At 34.1% G+C, this 22,397-nt stretch overlaps 2 protein-coding genes and 1 pseudogene across 3 annotated transcripts; all 3 read left to right on the top strand.

Annotated features, from left to right (window-relative positions):
* The first annotated feature begins 3,624 nt into the window (after window positions 1-3,624).
* LOC148803773 (F-box/kelch-repeat protein At5g43190-like) lies at window positions 3,625-4,347 on the top strand (annotated as a pseudogene).
* A 1,641-nt stretch (window positions 4,348-5,988) lies between these two features.
* LOC104609723 (uncharacterized) lies at window positions 5,989-10,317 on the top strand. Of its 2 annotated transcripts, none has more exons than XM_010276099.3 (4): window positions 5,989-6,338; window positions 7,413-8,259; window positions 8,367-8,518; window positions 9,895-10,317. In XM_010276099.3, the coding sequence occupies exons 2-4, from the start codon at window positions 8,010-8,012 to the stop codon at window positions 10,027-10,029; spliced, it is 537 nt and encodes a 178-aa protein (XP_010274401.1). In that variant the 5' UTR covers window positions 5,989-6,338; window positions 7,413-8,009; the 3' UTR covers window positions 10,030-10,317. The 2 variants fall into 2 exon arrangements, with proteins under 2 accessions (XP_010274401.1, XP_088750275.1); XM_088894149.1 differs by having other exon boundaries at window positions 5,991-6,338; window positions 7,673-8,259.
* Window positions 10,318-17,390: 7,073 nt separating this feature from the next.
* LOC104609722 (protein CYSTEINE-RICH TRANSMEMBRANE MODULE 13-like) lies at window positions 17,391-18,979 on the top strand. The gene is made up of 3 exons (XM_010276098.3): window positions 17,391-17,551; window positions 17,782-17,950; window positions 18,637-18,979. The coding sequence occupies exons 1-3, from the start codon at window positions 17,500-17,502 to the stop codon at window positions 18,680-18,682; spliced, it is 267 nt and encodes an 88-aa protein (XP_010274400.1). The 5' UTR covers window positions 17,391-17,499; the 3' UTR covers window positions 18,683-18,979.
* Window positions 18,980-22,397: the final 3,418 nt, after the last annotated feature.

Raw genomic sequence — 22,397 nt, 5'->3', positions numbered from 1 at the left:
AGACGAATGTATTCTTAGGCATGGTTGCTTTTAGTGCATAGAGAGGGGTTTGGAAAATGACTTTTTATTTGTTTCCCATAGACGACACCAATCTAATGATGTCCTATCCGAGGTGTTCCGAACTGAGGAAACAACCAGATAACCTTGCCAACTGGATGAGGCCAAGGTTGAAGGACGAAGCCGCACACCGAGATCTATAACTAGGAGAAAGGTCAAAGGCACAAGGAGTTGTTCCCTGGGTAGGTACTCCGACGCTCAAGTCAGTAGGATAGATAGGGATGTGGTCGGGGCAAGCAAGTTGAGACATTGTTGGTCTTGAGCCAAAAAGATAGTGCAAAGAGGTATTCAAAGAGTGTAGAGTTCCAAAAGGATCCCTTACATCGAGTGGGGAATACCTATTTATAGTTGGGTGTCTATGTCCCAGATGGATAGGGCTTTGGGGGTTATCGAGATGAGGGCCTCCGCCAAGATCCTCGGGAAGTTTCCCCTCCCCCGGTGGAGTCCTCTTCCTTGTCCTTGCAAGACACTCCTTCCTAGTCGTGCTCTTCCGTTACACGTGGCGTTGACGTGGCCTAAGGGGGGCTATGGAGATTGCCACGTTGCATCCTTGGCCTGCTCAACCATCACTTGAACAGTATTTTGCAATACTAATGCTTAGCTTTCAAACAAACTAGATTTTTTTTTTTGAGAAAACAATTTCACTCTGAATTATTGAATTGTATTTCCAGAGAAAAAGATTTGTTTCTTGCCCTCTTCTACATTCACAAAAACATAGACCAGGGGAGAAATTTCTTAATTTAAAGATTTAATTCATTGGTTTGGTAACTAATTTCACAACTAATGAACTGGTTATATGGTTACTGTAATCTGGATCCCTTTAAGTTCAAGGTAATTTGCTAGCTGATTTGTCAATTTAACTCCTTGTATTTTCAGTTTTACTTGTATGAATTTAAGTTTAATTAGCTTAGTCTCTTTTTCCCTTCTCAAGTGCCCTACTCTAGCTTAGCCTTCCATAGAGATATTCATTGTATGAACTAAAGAGCAAATCAATCTCACAGAACCCTCAGATCGATGGAGCCAACACATGCAATTAGATATCTCGTCTGAGTATGGTTGCCGATGGTTGTCTAGGTGGGTGGTTTTTGTGACACAAGAATCCCCTTGTAAGAAGAAGAAGAAGAAGAAGAAGAAGAAGAAGAAGAAGAAGAAGAAGAAGAAACATACCGCCAGAGCTCTTTCTGTCGCCGTTGATGGCTATTGGTTCGCGCATTTAGAACTCACTACAATTCCAAACCACCAAGTCACACTTCACTTCGTAATATAAAGTAAAATAAAATTAATTTTATTAACTTTTGGTGTTTACAAGCAATTTAGATAAAAAACACATATTTATATTTAAGAACTCTAACTAAAAATTAAAAATAATATTTAAGAATAGTATTTTATAAACTAATAGAATAAATGATGTATTAAATCCACATTTATATAAAAAAGATGATTTTTAATATCAAGAAATTTATACAAATAGAATATTAAATAGAATAATTATTTTAATACTTAAAATTTATAAATTCGCACATGATATAAATCTTAAATTTTTATATACTTTTATTAGTTATTAACTAATATTTTAATTTACATTAATATGTAATAACAACATATTTATTATTTACAAAAAATAAAAATATTATATACAAAATATTGAAGAATATAATATTAAATTGAATCTATCAAATCCACTAATTTACATTTATTTCAAAATAGAAATAAAAATATTAATTATGGAATAATTATTTGAATAATTAAAAACTATGAATTTGTATATGATATGTATCTTAGAAATTTTAATAAATTTGATATACTTTAAGTTAAGATTATATTTTTCTAAATTATTAATTGATATTTTAATTTGCACTTGAAAATTTAGTATTTAGTTGACTTTTTCTTAATGTTAACAAATTAAAATAAAAAATAATTACTATAATAATTAAAATATAATAGGTGCATATGTTTAGTATCTTGGGCTCTTAATTGATGCACTATAAATAAAATTATGCATCCCATTTTATTAATCGTAATATATTTCTTCATATATATCCTTAATATTTACATTTTTATGTATTTATATACTATTTTGTGATTATTTTGATCTTAAATTTAATGTTATTAATATATTTATGAAATTTGTATATATTTCTCTAGCGTATCCATATATTTCCAATTTTTCATTTTTTTTTGTTCTATATCCATATATTTTCAAAATATATCCATATTCCAATTTCTCCGATACCAATGCTTTAATCCTTACTAGTAATGCAAAAAAAAAAAAAGAAACGGGAGGGTTTCTCATTGCCGGGTTTTGGCGGAGTAAAACCCTGGAAGCCAGCTTAATGCTCGCACACGCAAATCATTAAAAGAATCCCTTTGAGGCATTATTAATCAATCAATCACACTTTCCCCCTCCAGGTTGTTCCGTCACCACTGACCGCTCTCCACGTCCACTTGCTAAACAATATATACTCGTTTTTCACACACACCACATAGACGAATTAATTAATCATGCAGCTAGCTAGCTACCTCACCTTTTCCTGTGCTAATAAACATTTGCTTAAACTGTATCGGTTGGACAAAGAGCACCTGCTTATTTGACAGTGGTTCGGGTTTGCATTTCTCAACGTGATTGCAGATTGCAGAACACTCCCATTAGGGCGGTGTTTGGCATTGATGTCCATTGCCCCAAAAAACGGCATCATGTCAAAAAAAAATGTTGTTTGTAGAAAATGGGTAACTGTTAAGTTCTGTTTTTTCAGAAAACAAAAAGAAAACGACTGTGTCTTAAAAATCGGGAAGGTATGATCTAAGGAAATGTCAAATACAACATTTTTTGAGATTCCTGCCCATTGCTGCCAACGGTAACATGATATGGCAGTGATGTGGCATTGGATAATAGGTACCAATGCTAAAAATGACTATAGATCATCGGTACCAAACAGATGCTGTTGTTATTTTTCCAGAAAATGTCCTAATAGCTAACAGCACTAAAGCCAAATAAAAAATAAATACCATTTTCTGAAAAAGACGGGTGCTTAAACCTCACATATATGCAGAACAATTTTCTGAGAAAACAGGTCTTAGGTAACAAATACGGTAACATTATTGATGCCAAACACTTATGGGGTTTGTGACAAAGACCCCCTGTACTTTGTTTTGCGGTAAAGACCCCCCTATACTATGACCGTGAGACAAAGACCCCCTTCTGTTAACTTTCCATTGAAATCCGCCGTTACAATATTTTTTAATCTCCATATTACCCTTCTAATAACTATTCGTACAATTAGGAGAAAAACAATGTTTATCTTCTTCCCCAAACTCACGATACACCAAATAACATTCTACCTCAGATTCCTTCACATTTCTCTCTCTCCTTCTCCCCCGATCTCTCTTCTTCCCCTTCCCCTGTCTCTCCTCCCCTTTCTTCCTCCCGCGACAACACCTTCCAACCCTATTTCGTTAGAAGTCATCTTCACCACCGTTCCATCGGGTAACATGTCATCCTCATTGCCTCATGCTCTCGCAAAAAGACGTACGAGTTTAAACCATATTCTTCACCTGAGGGTGACTTAGATGAAGCCTGCAGTCTGGAGTAGGTTGTCGGAAGAGCTTCTTGAACGTATACTAACTTTCCTCCCTCTCAAACCTTCTTGAGTCTCTGTTCTACTTGTAAGCACTTCAATTTCTTTGCACTTCTCTGTCTTTTTTATCTCCGTTCACTCTTCTTCCAGCTTGGAGTTGGAGACAAAATCCAAACTCATCCACGCTTCTCTTTTCTTCTATTTTCTGACCCTGAAATTTACAATGAGTTCATTCACTTTGATTTTAAGCCGCCTATGTGGCACACCCTCAAACTACCCTCGTCCTGCACACCATCCTGCCTTGTCTCCACCTCCAACGACCTTCTCTGCTCCTCCCCCAGATTCATCTGCCTTCCTTGTTCAAAATCCCCTATCTAGATACTCGAGACTCTTTGAGTTTCTAACCCACCCTTTCTCATTCAAATCGGTCTCTCTCGTCCCCTTTTCGTTAAGCTGATACAAGATGGTTGTATTCTCTTCTAGGTCCTTTTTGAATTTTGTTTTTGTTTACGACTCGACCTCCAATTCATGGAGCCAATTCAAGGGCTTTTGCCATATTCTTAGAGAGAATTTTCACCAGGAAGGGGTATTCCATAATGGGCACCTGTATTTTATGATTCTGAAGCCATTCTCCATAGTGGGTTTTGATTTGGAGATGGGGAAGTGGGCAAAGTCATTCTTCACCGTGGGTGACTCCTTTTCAGAAAAAGGGTAAGGAGTGATTGACATGGGAATTGAGGATTTGGATGATGTCCTGTGATTGGTGTTGTCGGAGCTAACATGGGAATTGAGAATTTGGATAATGTCATGTGATCAATACAAAGATGGAAAGTATAGGTGTTCCAGACATCCCCACAGGGCGACCACCACCGCTAGACCAGTCCATTGGTCCACCAACATCTCCTCTGTAGCAATCACCGTTGCTACAAAGCTGGTCTAGTCGAGTGGAATCTGGGTTCAGAAGCCATAATTTCTATAGCAACCACCAATTGACCCCAATCTCGGCGGGGTCGAATATGGGTTCGGAAGAGCTGGGACTCTTCATCGCTTGGCTGTTTCTAAATCAGATGCCACTGTGGTATGACCGAGATTGAAATCTGATGAGCGAAGTCCCTCTGTCGCTGCCCAACAGAAATTGGATGCCGTTGATGTTCGCTGTTGGAAAGACGAGACGTCGATCTTTGTTAACGGACATTTCCGAAGATTAGACGTTCTACATTTTTCATCAAAGAAAGTCAGATTTTTCTTCCGCCGCTGTTGTTCGTGTATCGTGAATTTGGGGAAGAAGATGAACAGTATTTTTTCCTAATTGTACGAATAATTATTAGAAGGGCAATATGGGGATTAAAAAATATTGTGACAACGGATTTCAATGGAAAGTTAACATAAGGGGGTCTTTGTCTGACGATCATAGTATAGGGGGGTTTTGTCGCAAAACAAAGTACAGGGGGGTCTTTGTCACAAACCCCATAGTACAGGGGGTCTTTATAATTTACCCAAAACTTAAATAAATCTTAAAAATACATCAATAACACTAAATGTATGTCTTAAATGAGGTAAAGATATGAAAACATATGAAAATCTTCTAACAAAGCTATAACTATAAGTTTATAAGTTGATAATTCTTCATTAAATTTGTATCTTAAGCTTTTAAGTTGGTAATTCTTTTGGTATTAAGGTAATTATTTTGTAATTATTTTTTAGTATAACTACAAGCTTAATTATAAAAAGCAATTCTTTTAGTGGCTTTATATAATTATATTTATTTTTCAATTTTTCGTTAAAAAATCTAATATCTAATTATAGCTGTTAAGGGAGAAGGGTCCAATTATCCTATATTCCTATCCAACCATCCAAAGGTACATTCATGCAAATTTTAAGTGGATATGTAATTAATAATTTTTTGTTATTAAAATAATTATTTCTATATTTTTTATTCCAAAAGTTACAATAATTAAAAAATGAATTTTTGACAATACGTTTTAATGAATATATGGATATAATTAATCATCTATAGATGCACAATATAGCATTTTCATGCATTCAAGAAAAAAACACAAAAACATTTGTGCATATTATGAGAAAATGAAAAAAAAAAATCATATCTATTTTTTAAAATTTTGCATAAGGCATATTTATGTTGAAAATTTTTTGAGTTATGATCAATTTTTCATTTCTTTTTGCTTTGGTGATTTAGAAGTATCTAGAGTATAGAAAGTTAATATAAATCTTGTGATGAGGATTAAAAGTTTTAATTTGCTAAATCTCGAAAACCTTTTCCTACTTTGTTTTTTTTTACTATATTGATCCATATAGGCCTAAAAAGCATGATACATATCCCACTCTAATTGATGAAACATAGATATGGTGGTTCCAACCGAGGCTCCCTACATGCGTAGGCAAAGCCCTGTCTTTGCTACAAGAGCAGGACAACCTCAGCCAGAGGAGAACTAACATCCGGTGAAGTAGCCACAACGAATCATGTCTTTCACTTATAGGGGCAATACGTCGGTGGTGAAATTTTTTAAGTCGAACAAGGCCGTCAATATCATCTTGTAGTGGCGATACGCTTGTCGGAAGGCAATCATCATCCGATCACCATGCCCATTTCGTTCAATTGGTAGCTGGTATACAGATGCTGGTGGTGCCAGTACTTTGACAGAACCATCTCTCCTAAATAAGGGGGTACCGTTAGTCTTTGTAAAGGTACATTTAATCAACTTGCTAAATCATAAAATTAGTTTGGGTGAAATACAAAAATCTTCCCTAAAGTTTCTGACAATCATAAAAATTTTCCCTGAAATTTTGAGAAATTCAACAAAAACCTCCCTTCCTCACTATTCCAAATGAAAAACTTTAAATTGATGCATCAGTTTTTTTCAAATACCCATCTACCCTTTTATAAATTATTTTACATACCAAATTATTGAAATAATCCCATTTTAACTCAACAAAAAAACATATTTCAGTAATTTTGTATATAAAATTACTGAAAACATCATTAAAAAAAGCTTTTGTTGAGTTAAAATAGGGTTATTTTAGTAATTTTATATGTAAAATGATTTATAAAAGGGTAAAATGGGTGTTTGATAAAATCTGGTGCGTTAATCTAATGTTTTCCGTCTCAAAACCGTGGCAGGAAAGTTTTTATTGAGTTTCTCAAAATTTCAGGGAAGGTATTTGTTAAAACAAAATTATAGGAGAGATTTTTATGATTTTCTGAAACTTGAGAGAAAGTTTTTGTATTTTACCTAATTAACTTAAGAAATTTACCCTATTTGTTTTTGGTACGAATCAGTCACAAACAACATGATAATACTGGGATTCATAAATTCTAATAACTTATCTCTCTGTTCCTGTTAGGTTTAATAGACTATGAATAGATGTCCACACCATTTGATTGTTCATTAGAACGATATGATGAGCTTTCTATTTCTATTTCTATGTCAAGACAGATTGAAAAGATAAGCGCTCTCTCTCTCTCCCTCGACTCTGGTAGACTCGTATCCCCGAAATTGTGTTTCCCAATTTCCAGTGCCAGACTGCCAGAAATCATGACATATGAAAAATAAAAGAAAAACCATAGAGTCAAGCAAACAGTGTTATATTTTATTGTTTGTATTTTCTCAGCTTTTCTCTATAAAAGCCCTGATAATAGATAAACGTCGCGTGTCTTCAACCAACCTTTTTCCGATTGCACAAGGATTTCTTCTTCCTGTTCCAGCCTTTATTCTCGTTTTTTTCCTCTTTTATTATCTGTCTGTGCTGTTCTGTATGTAGGTCCTGAATTTTTATAATATCAGTGGACGAAATATCTTTTAGCACACCTAGTCCTACGAAAAAAACGTTTTCGGATTTATATATATTAGCGCTAAATATCGAAAACTCGTCGATCGCTTGCGCTTGACTCTATTGATTCATTATCCGAAAGCCGCAAGGAATCGTCGCTGTCTCATTAATGGCGGAGGATCCTAAAATATAGGGAGAAGGATCGGAGCTTTAAGATGCAGATATCTCAATATGCATCATGTATGTGACAGGTTCGAATAAGGGAAAAAGAAAGAAGCGCACGCATTTTCGTAAACGCAATTGATGATCGAGGTCTCTGTTTGGAAAAGATTATTATTATTATTCTTATTATTATTTTCGCTATCATTAAGCCTAGTGTGGAAAAGAGAACAGTCGGTTTTGTCGTGAAAGCCCTCGAGCCTCGAGCATAAACTCTGCGGTTTCAACTTTCATGGTAGTAGGTTTGAGAGTTTTATCGGAGTTCAACATCTCTCCTAAAGAAATCGAAGCCGTCGAGGCACAGGCACAGAGATAAATATATATATATATATATATACTTGTACTGAGCAGAGGAGTAAGAAGGAAGGGATGGGAAACTGCCAGGCAGCAGAGGCGGCGACGGTGGTGATTCAACACCCAGGGAGCAAGATAGAGAGGATCTACTGGTCGGTGAGTGCACGTGAGGTCATGGCTTCGAATCCCGGACACTACGTTGCTCTCGTCATTCCCTCTCCCACTGTCAAGACGGAGAATGGGATTCCGGTAAGGCAGCTGAAGCTCCTCCGACCTGATGATACCCTCCACATCGGTCAGGTTTATCGGCTTATCAGTTTCCAAGGTAATTTTAAATTTTTGAGCATCCAGGTAAGTTGTGTGAATTATTGGTTTATAATATATATAGTTACTAATATTATTGTTTTGTTATGTGGTGAATTTAAATTATAGAGGTGTTAAAGGAGTTTGCAGCCAAAAAGAGCGTGAAACTTGGAAAATTGCTTAAAGAGACAGGACGACTTGAGAACAGGCGGAGGCATGGAGGAGATTCTAGGTCGTCGTCCATCTCCATTTCCACGCCTGAAAAATCAAGTCCGGCCAAGGCAAGTAACCTGTCCGACTCTCATCCTCTTCCGTAAATTGGATAGACTTCGACGGGTAATTCCGTCATTCTGCTGCTTTCGGTAAAACTCTCTTTGTCTCTGTCTCTGTCTCTGTCTCTGCGGGTGCGGGGATCTGAGATTGTGATAAGCATGGGAAAATGGAAATGGGGAATAACCCTTTCTCAGTGCTTTCACGTCTTTTCCTGTCCATCATCCTCTCTTCTTTCATCTTTCTTTTTACTGTTTACTCCCCATAAAAGACGTAAGGCATCTATACTCCCAAGGTGGGTCGCAACTTTCCAAGGTGGGTATCCTGGTTTACATCAGGGTAGTAATTAGTGAACTGAAACGCCATATCCTTTGGCGATCATGAAATTAGATAAATCTAAAGGAAGTTCACATCTGTCCCCACGGAACGCGCCCCAAAAACGTCCCACAACACTGTCCCAATTGGCCATCTTAATCGCACATTCCCAATGTACAGCTGCATTGACTTGTTCGGACGTTGCTGAGAGCGTTTTGATGGTATCACATCCCTGCACACCGATCAATAGGTTAGATCGAATTCACTTACTGTATGCTAAACTTTAGAAAGGAAAGAGCAAATTGTCGTCGTCTGACAGTGGAAGATAAATGACAAATCTGTAGTTTTGAGAATTGGAGGGGTACGGTTTTATGAGTTGGTAAGGTAGGTAGGATACGTGTGTGGTTTATTTTAATAAAGGAATCACCCCAACTGACTAGTGACTATGGGCTATGGTATTTGGACTTTAACTATTTATGAGACCCATCATAATAACCCATCTACTTAAAAGTTGGGTACTGTTTCCATTACTCGTTGTAAAGTTTTCAAACAGCTTTAATGATCATAATTATTAAGATAATTAAGCAATCAACTCACGACTTCAGGACCATGTGGATCATAATGGGTTTATGGTCCACAACGAGGATGGCTGGATATACTTTTCCAACTGTTGTGACCAGGTTACATTTACGTAGACCTTTACCCACATACACTACAAGTCCGGCCGGCTGGTTGTTCAACTTGCCGTGTTGCCTCGATTGGTTTGGCCCTACCTCTCTAATTCTATAACTAAAGCTAGCCGGTTTTCTGGTTATTATAATAATTAGTGTTCTCTTTTTGGTTTCAACCGTTATTGGATGGTTCAGTATGATGTATGAGGTTTCCGAAACATAGAAGGGGATCCCGGCCGGGAGAAATAAGTGGAACGGGTGTTTGAAGTTTGAGGATTTTGATTAATTCATGACATGAGTAGTAGGATTAAAATTTAAAAGGACCCAGCATGCTGCATACCCATTAATTGTTTGTTAAATTACTTGGGTTGGCAATTTATGCATGGTTTTCATGGTTTCAGGTGGAGCAGTTCGTTCACCGCCCAAGTAGTAGCAACAGCGGCGCCGGACCTAGCAGAGCAATGGGGAGGCAGCATGGTGGTGGCGGTAGCCAATGGAGGCCAGCCTTGCACAGCATTGCAGAGGTCGGATCTTAAACCTCTTTCCCTAGTTCCCACGCACGCTCCCACCCCCATCTACTCTTTTCTCAATCGTCTTTTCCTTACTCCCTTGGCTTCGGACCTCCTCAATCACAACAAAGGACTGTATCGTTGTATGTCTTTTTTCTTCTGCCTTTGTCATTCTGTACGTTCCTGTTTTTTTTTTTTTTTTCTTTTTCCTTACATACATTATCTCAATAGAACATCCTTCAGTCTTTGTACCTTATAATGGCTGTAATTATACATAATCATCAACGAATTAAACCTGCTACTAAGTTGTCATAATATAAACTTGTCTTTATCCTCCTCCATAGATGGATTGTAGAAAAAAAAATGTGTCAGATTTGGTGATAATATTTTCCCGGAGGTAAAAAGTAAAAAACTTGTTTCAATGAGAAAATTCTGGTTAGGTTTTGGCGTTTACTGTATCCACCAACGTTACCCCACTAGGATACCCACGCCCATTAAACTCGCGGAAGAAACTCAGGAAAAGATAAATTAATTGTAGCTGAAGATGTCGATGATAACTCATAATCGAACCCCACCTCTTCAAACTGCAAATCTTTTTAGTTTTGTGTTTTTTACAAGTCATTTTCCAGGGCAGTGTTTAGTCTCTCTCTGCAACGACCGAATACACTGCCCTTAGCTTAATTGAGAATGTCTTCGATACTAATACTTATCATTCTTGAGAGATGCTTCCAATACAGGGTGGTGGGATGTGGTTGTGAGTCGGTGTCAATCGCGCAGGTTCTAATTCAAGATTTTTATCTTTTTATTCGTCCTATGGGAAATGAAAGATAAAAAAGTTAATGGTACCATATTTTCTTGCTGACTTGTCTCTTGTCACCTACCATAACGCTCAATTTGTTTGCATTGCCAATTTCATCTACATTGATATAAATGCAAATGGGACGAGTGTAAGTTCTGGTTTTGATATAAATGCAAATGTTGTCCCCTGCTTATATATAAGAAAGGATTGAGGCAGGAGGATGGTGGTGCAAATTTTGCATCAGTTTTTTGAATACAAAACATTAAAAAAAAAAAAAACTTTATATCAGATAAGAGTGAAAATCACAAATACAAGCAAATGTATGCAACTGCAAATTTTATATCCAGTTCAGATTTATACTACAAAACAACCAAAGACTAAAAGCTCGATAACCATACTCTGAACAGTTTTTTTCCTGATTCATGGGTAGGGCTGCAACTTGGGCTGGGTTAGTGTGAGACCAACCGGAACCCAACCCAAACTCAATTTGAACCCACCCGAAATTTTAGGATTGGATTAGGGTTAGGGTTGGGGGTTCAACATGTTGGGTTCCTAAGCCAGTCCAACTTCCACAATATGGGGCTATTTAATTGCTTTTTAAATTTTCTCTCAATGGACATTTCGGGTATTTAATGTATTTGGTGGGACGATTTTAAATCTAGAAGATTAAGAAAAATATTCTACTAATCAATATATAAATTAGAAAGAAGAAAGAAGGGAGGCAAGTAAATTTCAAAAATCGCAATATATCCGTATCCTAATTGGTAGTGCTCCAAGAGTGGATACTTGATTGAAGCCACCGGAGGGTATGGTTAAAATCAATGTAGACGGGGCCTGTCATGCAACTTCTAGAGGCATTGGAATTACTATCTGTAATGCTCAGGGAGATTTCATCTTGGGTAGATCAATTCATTCTCCGTTTAGGGATGTGCAAGAAGTTGAAGCACATGGTTTCAAAGAAGGCTTAATTTTAGCATATACTTTGGGCTTTTCTTCATTTATTTTAGAGGGTGATACAATTATTATTGTTCAAATCGTAATGGATAATTCTATTGAACCTACCTGATGTATTCGTACCTTAATTGAGGACTGTAGGACTCTTATGTATAATTTTTTCACCCAGGTACAAGTCAACTATACCCTCAGGTTACAAATGAAGCAGCACATGTCCTAGCTCAGCATGGTTGCTCAATTTCTTTTTGCTTTACTTGGTCTGAATGTCCAGATTTTCTGCGATCTATCATTTTTAAGGACTGTGGTGTGTACTAATTTTTCTGCTTGATTGAAATTACCTATTTGGCTTCAAAAAGAAGAAGAAAAAAAAAAAAAGAATGTAAGGTTATGTTCATTATCATCATTGCTCACACAGACATTGTTTTGTTTTAGTTAATGAAGTCACCTAATGAATAATGAATTATCATCATCTAGTTGCCTTGATTAAGTCTGATTTTTTTAAGTCCTAAAGCAAATTTCGTTCACCAAATCACCAAAAAATTGCATCTCATTCAGCAAAAGTTATGGGGTAATAAACTAGGTCATGGAGCAATTATGCCTGAGCTTAGGGCTGCAAGTCGGGTTGGGTTGATGCGTGAGCTTAGAGCAATTATCCCTATATATATAGGCCATGTCATTAGCCCTCTCCTTGCTCCATTATCCAATCTTGGCTTCTCCTTAACTCTTTCTCCTTCTTCCCTTACTTACCCCTTCCCAACCCTTCCATCTAGCCACATGGCATCCTTTCCTCTTCAATAGAGTTCCCACTCCAACTCCTCTCTCATGTTCTTAATCACTTAGATAATCCCCTCCTAAAATTTCTCCTAAGCTATCTCTCTATCCTAAAATTCATCCTAAAACACCTCTTAATCTATCTTACATGCCAAATCTAGCCACTATCACCTACTTTCTCCTAGATTATCTCTCACTATCTCTAACTCCTATTTTTATCTCTTAAGTTATCTCTAATTTAGGAAAGACTTTCTCTCCTAAATTATCTCTAGGGAAATTGTCTAAAACTTGTCATGAGTTTTCAACATTTCTCTTAAACTCACCACAACTTTTCAAAATGTCTAAAACTCACCATGTCACTAACTTGACGTTAAAGAGACTAATGGGCGTTAATATATTATCATTTTAACCTTCATTGAAAAATATAAAATATATACAAAATAAATTAATGAGTGTTAATATATTACCATTTTAATATTTAGACATGAAAAAAGGAAAAAAAGTTCAGAAAAGTATTTTCAAATATAAAATACATAAAAACATAGAAATTAGAAAAATATAAAAATTTATAGAAACTGCAAACAAAATAAAGAAATATTTTCAAATTATAGAAACTATAGAAATTGAAAAAAAATCAGAAAATAAAAATTGTAGAAAAAAATAGAACTTATAGAAAAACACAGAAATTGTAATAAATAAATAACAAAATTACAGGAAAATTATAGATTGTAGAAAATAGAAAATGTATAATAACAGAAATTATAAAAAACATTAGAAATTATAACAAAACATTAAAAATGCAAAAAAAAGAAAACAAGAAAATTGAAAACTGAAAAGACCATTTTTCATCTAACTCACCATCAAGGGTAATTTGGTCATAAAAATTGTTATTTATGCTGACATGAAACCTCTGTTAAGAAGCATTAATGGTGCACTAATGGACAGTGAGTTTTGGAAAATAAAAACTTACTAACATAGTGAGTTTTAGACATTTCAAAAAGTTGTGGTGAGTTTAATAGAAATGTTGAAAACTCATGGTGAGTTTTCACCAATTTCCCTTATCTCTAATTCCTATTTATCCTCTCCCACACTTTTCATCTATATCTATCTAAAGAAAGTTTGAATTAAAAATTTTAAAAATTAGTTAAATACTATAACAAAATAATGTAATAATTTTAGAATATTTATTAAAAAATAATTATAATAGATTTAATAGTGTTTGGATTATTAATAATTTTATATTTTTATGAAATTCATATTGAAATTATGTAATAACAATATAAATTATAATTTTACGGAATAAAAATTTTAGTAACGAAATTATTTAAATTTTATTTAAATATTTCAATTAAAAATTATTTTAAATAAAAAATATTAAAAATAACTAAATAGTTATATAATAAATTATTTAATAACTATATAATAAAAATTATTTAAATTTATTTTTAAATAATAAAAGTTTAAGAAGTTTAAATATTTTCAAATATTTTAATAACTAAAATTTTTAAATAAAATATATTAAAAATATCTAAATAATTATATTACAAAATATTTAATATTATGTAATAACTTTTAAATAATAAAAAGTTAAATGTTTTAGTATTTATTTTGTAATTATTGTATTTTTATTATTTATTTATTATATTTTTGTTATAAATTTATTTTTAGTAATTGTGTATTTTTGCTATAAATTATCAATAATTATTGAAGATTAATCTATTGTTATTTATTAGAGATTTAACTATTAATTTAACTGAAATTAGGAGTGTCCATGAGCCATGTCAGTTCAGTTGCAGACTATCTGGCCAACCAAACCGACTTGGTCGGATTGGAGAGTTGGTCACCTGAAACTGACTAACCATTAGTGAAAACTGGCCAACTCGGGTTCTATTAGTTTGGGCCAATTTTTGGTTTGGTCAGTTGGTTCAAAAGATTTAAACATAAAGAAAATTTAAATTTAAAAAATTATATCGATATTATTGAAAAAATATATTAAAAATTTTAAATTTATAATATAAAATATTTTAGACTAAGAAATATGGAAACTTTCGCACTTTTCCATATTAGAAAAATTATATTTAAGATATAAAATATTAATATATAAATATGGTCAAGTCGATTTGATTTTGGTTGGTTTACAAATGGTCAAACCGAAATTGACCCAACTTGGTCTGTTGGAAAATAGTTGAACCAAAGCTGACCAGAAATTCTAGAAAATCGACCAACTCAGCTTGAGTTGGGTCAAGTTAGTCAGTTTCATTGGTTTGATAAATAGTCATAGCTGAAATTAATTATTACTTTTGTATTATAAAAAAATATTAAAAATAGTATATACAATATAAATAATTGTTAATTATCTAAAAAATTTAAATATAAAACAATTGTCTAATCTTATGTATTTCTATTGTTTAACTTTCTCTTAACAAAACATGTGCATGTGCATTTCATAGTCGAGCTCGAATTTATGGACTATTGAGTCTAACCAAATTGAGCTCAACTCTCTAACTCAAATCAAATTCGAACCTCATAATTTTTTGACTACCTGAACTCAAATAACTAGATATTTGACTCAGCTCAGTCAGAATACACCCTTTATTATCACCACTAACCTTCGTGACTCAACAACCCACCTCATATGAAGATGCTCTTAACAATTGAATAAGTCTTTAGAGGAGATTATTCAGTGGGACCATCGATAAAATGAAAGGAAACTTATTTAAGACTTGAAAATAAAATCTTTGTATAAAAAATGGGAGTATACTGTAACACCTTGCGTAACGATGGACTTCTTCAATTGAGGGCCCAATCTTATCTAATCTAATACATAGTTAAAGGGAAATTTTGGTTTGGATTTTGTAACATGCAATTGATGCGGATATGGATTCATCATTTTAGATTAAGGACCGGATCCAATGACAATGACAACTCATTTTCCTTTTATATTCCGTTGGTAACATTAAGGACCGTAGTGCCAATCAGCTGATTGGTAATGTAGACAAATGCTTAAAATGGTTATACAACAGCTCGTTGTATAACTGAACTTTTTAGCTGTTGCTGGTAGCAGTGCAATGACATGGCATCAATGCAACATCATCTTGGGCATTGGATAATGTAGACAAATGCTTAAAATGGTTATACAACACTGCTACCAAACAAAACCAGTGCTGTTTTTGCTGATGTAAAAAAAAATGAGCATTTTTATGAGAAAATGGTGCAACAGATCCTCATGCATACAACACCGTTTTCTCAAAGGGAAATTGTCTAAAACTCACCATGAGTTTTTAACATTTTCCTTAAACTCACCACAACTTTTCAAAATGTCTAAAACTCACAATGTCGATAAGTTTTTCTTTTCCAAATCCCACATTCCATTATTGCACCGTTAATGCTTCTTAATAGAGGTGTCCATGTCAGCATAAATAATAATTTCATGGCCAATTTTCTGTTTTTTTTTTTTACTTTTTCTATTTTCTACAATCTATAAAATTTCATGTGTCTTTTTTGTTATTTATTTGTAATTTCTGTTTTTTCTATAATTTTTGGTGTTTTTTCTACAATTTTTATTTTCTGATTTTGTTTTCAATTTCTATAATTTGAAAATAACTTTTTGTTTTGTTTGAAATTTTTATAACTTTTTATATTTTTTGTAATTTCTATGTTTTTATGTATTTTATATTTTTGAAATTTTTTTCCATGTTTAAATATAAAAATGGTAATATATTAACTCCCATTAATTTATTTTGTATATATTTTATATTTTTCTATGATGATTAAAATGATAATATATTAACACCCGTTAGTCTGCTTAACGTCAATTTAGTGATAATGGTGAATTTTAGATATTTTAAAAAGTTGTATTGATATTTAAAAAAAAAAATTCTAAAAACTCATGGTGAGTTTTAGACAATTTTCTTTCTCAAAAAATATCTATAAAGCAACGGCATCGATGCAAAACACCTACTCACACCTAATCAAAAAGAAAAAACAAAATTGTTGAACTGAATCACTTATTGCATTATTTTTTAGTAAATAAAATAATTAAAAAGGTGTAATAGCGTATCTAACTTCAGCTTTACTCATTAAAGAGCCCCTGGCCTCTTTAAAATCTGATTCACTAATAAGACACCCTCTCCATGATTTAAAAAAAAAAAATCCATTATTTATGGAGACATTAATTCTTCACTATCAAGCAGACCATGAATTCAACCATGCTCTCTCTCTCTCTCTCTGAGTTCGAGCAACAAAACAGGAAAAAAAAAAAGTTAAAACAGAGTAGTGTGTTTAAAAAGAAAAAATCTTGTGTGGGTGAGATTTACAAAATCAGCCTTTGATTCTCAGATAATTCGCATTATACAAATTTAATTATTTAATTATCCTCACAAAATCTTAAAACGGCAAAATTAATGCAAGGAAGCATAATTAACGATAAGCTTTGTCTAGTGGACTCATCATCATAAGTGAGGCCTCTTACAAGATATATCATATCCAATTAATTTTACAAGATTAAAAAAAAAAGGTAATTTCGTATATAAAAAAAAAATTATTTATCGATGGTTTTCTTGACTGCTACCTTAGGTCGGTTCTACGAGCCCAATCTGCTGATCACCAAACATATATACATTGCATCTACAGCCGCACATAGGGAATATTTCTTGCACTATACTATATCATTCACTGAGGGATGTTCTTAATGTGCGGTTTTGATGTAAAGTGCCGACGGTTGTGGGAAGCGTTTATAACCAGCCGATCCGTGGTCCAGTCAACTCTTCGCTGGTCCCTACGCGGTTTGTACACGAATTAAATAAGGTAAAGCGCGTCATAGCCAATAAAAGGAAGCTTCGTTACATCCGATTTCTTTCTCCTAGGTTTTTCCTTCTCTATAAATTATATACCGCCTTCCCTCAAATCTAAGTTCGTTTTTCGTAAATCGTAATCCAGCAAGAAGCAAGCAAGCGAGCGAATCATCAGTAGGGATGAGTTATTACAACCAGCAACAGCCTCCCGTTGGCGTTCCTCCTCCTCAAGGTACCGGTTGTCTCTCCCTCCTGTTTTCCTCTGTTTTTTCTTCGGGCACTATCTTTCCTTCTTTCTTTTGGTCTCTTTCATTTCTTTGTTCGATCTTTTTCTTTTCTTCGTTATTTTTTTTTTCTGGTATCAGACTGCGAGTTGATTTGTTACTTGTTGATTAGATTTGAAAACAGATGAGGTTTTTGACTTCGATTCTTGGATACTTTTTTTTCTTTTTTGGGCTCCAGGATATCCTCCTGAAAGCTACTCCAAGGATGCTTATCCTCCACCCGGTTATCCTGCACAAGGTTATCCACAGGGGTACCCCCCTCAGGGATACCCTCCGCAAGGCTACCCTCCGCAGTACGCTCAACCACCACCGCAACGACAACAGGGAGCCGGCTTACTGGAAGGATGGTAAACTTTCTCTCTCCTCCCTTTTTGATCGCCCTTAGTCTATGCTTGGTTTGATAGAAAATAAGAGAGAAACAAAGTCAAATGAGTGTTCTTAACAAAATTTGTGAAATTCCTTGTAAATTTCCCTTCTGATTTCTGTTTCTCTCTTGTATTATTCTTTCAAAGCAAACGTAGCCCTAGAGTTAAAATCAGAAAGCATCGACGTCAGATTCAGGCGTTTATGCAAGTCCTGTGAGTGTCGGTGGAGGATGTGTGGGATTGATTTCCTGTTCCTCTGCTCGAGAATTTAACATTCGAATTCACAAGACAAGACGACTGAGAACCCAAGTTTCTCTCGTTTCCGGCAAACTCTCAAATCACATCGCGTTCATATGAAACTTGTTATATTTCATTTAACATCTCGAAAAAAAAGGGTTCAATTCAATAGTCGAGTCGAGTCACGAAGCAACCTATTCTCCAATCTAGTATTCTATATGCATCCACCACAATTGTGGGGACACACGAGAGAAAATATTTTGCCACGTATAAGATATTATCAGCGGTGGACACGGCCACAGGATATGGAGGATGGACCTAACCTCAGCCTCTTAAGGGTTCTGTGCGTGTGATTAATAAATCGTGCATGATTTACTCTCGGAAAACGGTCTGGAGTTTGAACCTAAATTTTGTTGATGTTGTTGGTGCAGTTTGGCTGCTCTTTGCTGTTGTTGCCTTCTGGACGCCTGCTTCTGATAGGAGGTCAAACGCATTGAATTGTTGTTGATGACTGTGGGGTGCGATGAAATTGAAGACTCTTGACATACAGAAGGGCATTCTCTCATTCTCTGTACATCTACAGTTTACAATCTGTTCTTGTTTTGCTTTTTCATTATCACCAGAGATTGTAATTTGATTGCCGGGGGGATGTTTATTTTAAATTTTAAGTGTGTGATTTTCAGACGTTATTTTTATTCCCTGCCTCCTAATTAATTATGGGAAAATTGTTGTTCTGGTCTAGAAAAAAAGTAAATCAACCATGGGATTAATGCATCTTTCGTACTAGTTACATTACAATGATGGATAATCATGGGATAAAATGTGGGATCAGAGCGTCTTGTCGTAATACAAATATAGGTTAAATCTAGAAAAATAGTCTCATTGATCAGGATTGGGTGAAGTGCACCAAACAACCTTGTCCAGTATGTCAGTTAGCGAGTCTCTCTCAGCCAGGCCTGACAAGCGTTGGTTGCGCCGGAGCCGGTGGCATATTAACGTAGATAGGGACGTTGTCGTTGGGGGCGGGTAGGTTAGGTCTTCTTATTCTTAATTTCAGAATGGTCGGGTAATCGTATTGAAAAATAACATTGAAGATGCTTCTTAGAGAAGATTAGGTACTCAAGCCTGGGTAGTTCTTCCCCAGATATCACACTAAATATGGTTCTTTTTCCTTTTGTGTTTATTTTTTTCATTGTTATGTGAGACACAAGCTCAGGGTAGTTCTTCAATTCTTCTCCATAAATCACACGCCCCACAAATGGCTCACAGCACATCCAGGAACATCTCTTAATAATAAGTACTAGAGATGTTCCCAATTCACACTGAGATATCTCTCAATGACAAGTATTCAGAGATTTTTTCTGCACGCTCAAATATTGCATATAGGGCACTTTGTGTGGGGCACAGATTTTTTATCCATGTCTACCCATATATCATCGTAATTACACATGGAGAACCTTCCATTAATCATTAATCATTAGAAGATATTTGTAATACACCGTGAGTGTGTTTTGTTGATAGAGTTTTCATGGGTAGGAGATCTGGAATCCCTGGGTAGGTCTTCCTTATAAATCACATTGAAAATAATTCCTTTTTTTTTTCTCAAAAGAAGTTCAATTATAAAATGAAAACGTGACGTTTGAAGAGAGTTGAGGTACAAAAGCCTCAAGCCTGGGATAACTCTCCCCAGAAATCAAAAGAAAAGAAGTATAATTATAAAATGAAAAGGTGATGTTTGGTAAGAAAATTGATTTATTGATTTGTCCATATTTCTAAGGGGTATTTGGTATAATGGTGTTGTATTGTTGTTATATTTTGAGTTATTCAACATAAATTTGTGAGAAAAATGTTTTGCTGCATCAGAGAAATATCAAATTTGGAGTTTTTGGTAGAAATAGTAATTTGTATCAATCAATTCAAAATGCAATGACCATTTGGTTCCATTATCCTTTTCTAAGAAAACAATATCATGTTAGAGCTGCATCAGATATTCTCAGAAACCATTGTGATGTGCTATTCGGTTAGTCGTTTTTGGGAAAACGGCTAAAAAAGTCTCATCTCCCAATTCTCAAAAAACAGTCCACTTCAGGAAACATCATTTTTGACATTTTATACTTTCTCAAAATGTTGAAAGTATATATATATATATATATATACACAATGGAACCAAGACCATTGTATTTGGGTTAAACTTAGGCTCGGTATTAAACCAAATTCTTAGGATTGAACTTGGGTTGAGCTGATGCAACTCTGATGTGGTGTCATTTTCTCATTAAAACGACAATGGAATCAAGACCTCCACACATTGCCATTTTCTCATGACTATCATAAAACATGTCAATGAAACCATACACCACCTAAGTTATCATATTAACATTTTAAAATTTAATGGACGTGATGCATAAAAAAGTGATGTGACCCAAAAGTCATATCAACATTTTAAAAAAGTGATGGTCGATGGACCAAGTCACCAAAATAACTTTGCTTTTTTTAATATTTCATGAATCAAAAATAATTTAAATGCATTTGTTAGGTAAACATAATAATAAAAAACAAAGAACAAAAGATAATATTCTTTATGGCTTTCTAAAGGATTTGTTGTATGTGGATTAATAAGTTAGCAAATTAAGGGGATATTTGGTACTATTGCCATTTTTTAAGAAAATTGTGCTACATAGGTTGTGTTTTGCTCTGAAAGAAAAGATAAAGAAAAAGAAGGAAAAGGTAGGGAAATTTATACAATCTTGTATAGATGTAAATTCGACATTTTTGCATAAACAATGTCATCTTCCATTTTGGTAAGCCGTTTTTTTAAATAGTAAAAAAAAAAAAACGTGACAAAAATATCATGTCATTTTATAAGAAAACAATGATAAAACATGTCTTACCAAAGAGAAAAACATGTACAATTTTGTTGCATCAGCTTAGGTGGCAACAAAAATACCAAACAAAATACATGACCGTGAGAGAACAGTCTACCATTACATGGACGTTTTCTAAGAAAACATTTCTCAAGAAATGACAATGGTATCAAACACCACCTAAGCACCAAAACCCACAAAAAGAACAGAATAGTTAGAAGTTACCTTAGAATGGTTTTTTTATGATGTCTGGTTAAAATTTCATTCTAAAGAGTAACTATTTGAAAAGTGAGTTTTGAGCTCAAATTGATTCTTTTCGAAGTTAAATTTTTTAACTCCAAAGAATTAATTCTTAGGCCATGTTTGGTTCATTATTCTAGGCCTTATTCTTTCAATTTTTATTCATTTTGGGCAAGAATGAATAACATTAGAGTGTTTCATTACAAAATTCTTGCCATGGTCCTCATTCTTTTTAATTGCAACAAAAAATCAGCCAATGACACAAAAATTGAAGTAACTTGCAACATGAAAAATAATCGTGTATCATGTAGCTCATTTTCAATTCTCAATGAAGCTTTATGCTAGCAGTTATAAACTGCTGGACTAGGTCTACAAAATATTTGGCTTAGATGTTTATGGGCGGGTTGCCATAAAAACTTATGTCGATGATCATTATCCGCAAGCCATTTGCTAGTAGAAATCTATTCCAACAGTTTTGGAGACCTAGGCTAGCAGTTTATGGCTACTGCCAACAGAAATATTTTTTGAAAATCGAAAACAAGTAATATAGGACCTGATTATATGATCTTTTATTGTATTTTATGACTTTCTTAGTATATTTTGTTATTGAACATACCAACTTGCTGAATTTGTTAAAAATTTTATACTAATTCATGTTATTATTTTATTTTAATTTTATAATTTTAAATTTCATTTTTATTCAAAAGTTTCAAGTAGAGACGTAAACAAATTGAATTGAATTTGGATAGGGGTATATCCCAGTTTGATTGGATAATATTAATCCTATATCCGATCCAATGATTCGAGGGATCTCACAAAGATGAATTCGGATTCAAAATTGCTAAGGATGTTGGATATCCAAATCCAATTTGATCTATTTAATTACCCATAGGTATGTAAAATTTATCAAACTATTACAAGAAAAAAAAAAGAAACAAAACAACCTATATAAAGAAAAACAAAAAACACAGTTTTTTTCTTAATTTTTGTCATATACATGTATTTTTATAAAACAACATAAATAATATAAAAAAAAATCAAATTATAAAAATGCAATATATTTGACAAGGGGATACAAATCTAACAAAATA

This window comes from Nelumbo nucifera, chromosome 1 (assembly GCF_055504915.1).
Source record: "Nelumbo nucifera cultivar China Antique chromosome 1, China Antique-T2T, whole genome shotgun sequence".
Taxonomy (NCBI): Eukaryota; Viridiplantae; Streptophyta; class Magnoliopsida; order Proteales; family Nelumbonaceae; genus Nelumbo; species Nelumbo nucifera.
The sequence above is the reverse complement of the archived record's forward strand: the minus strand, read 5'-3'. Positions and strand labels throughout refer to the sequence as shown.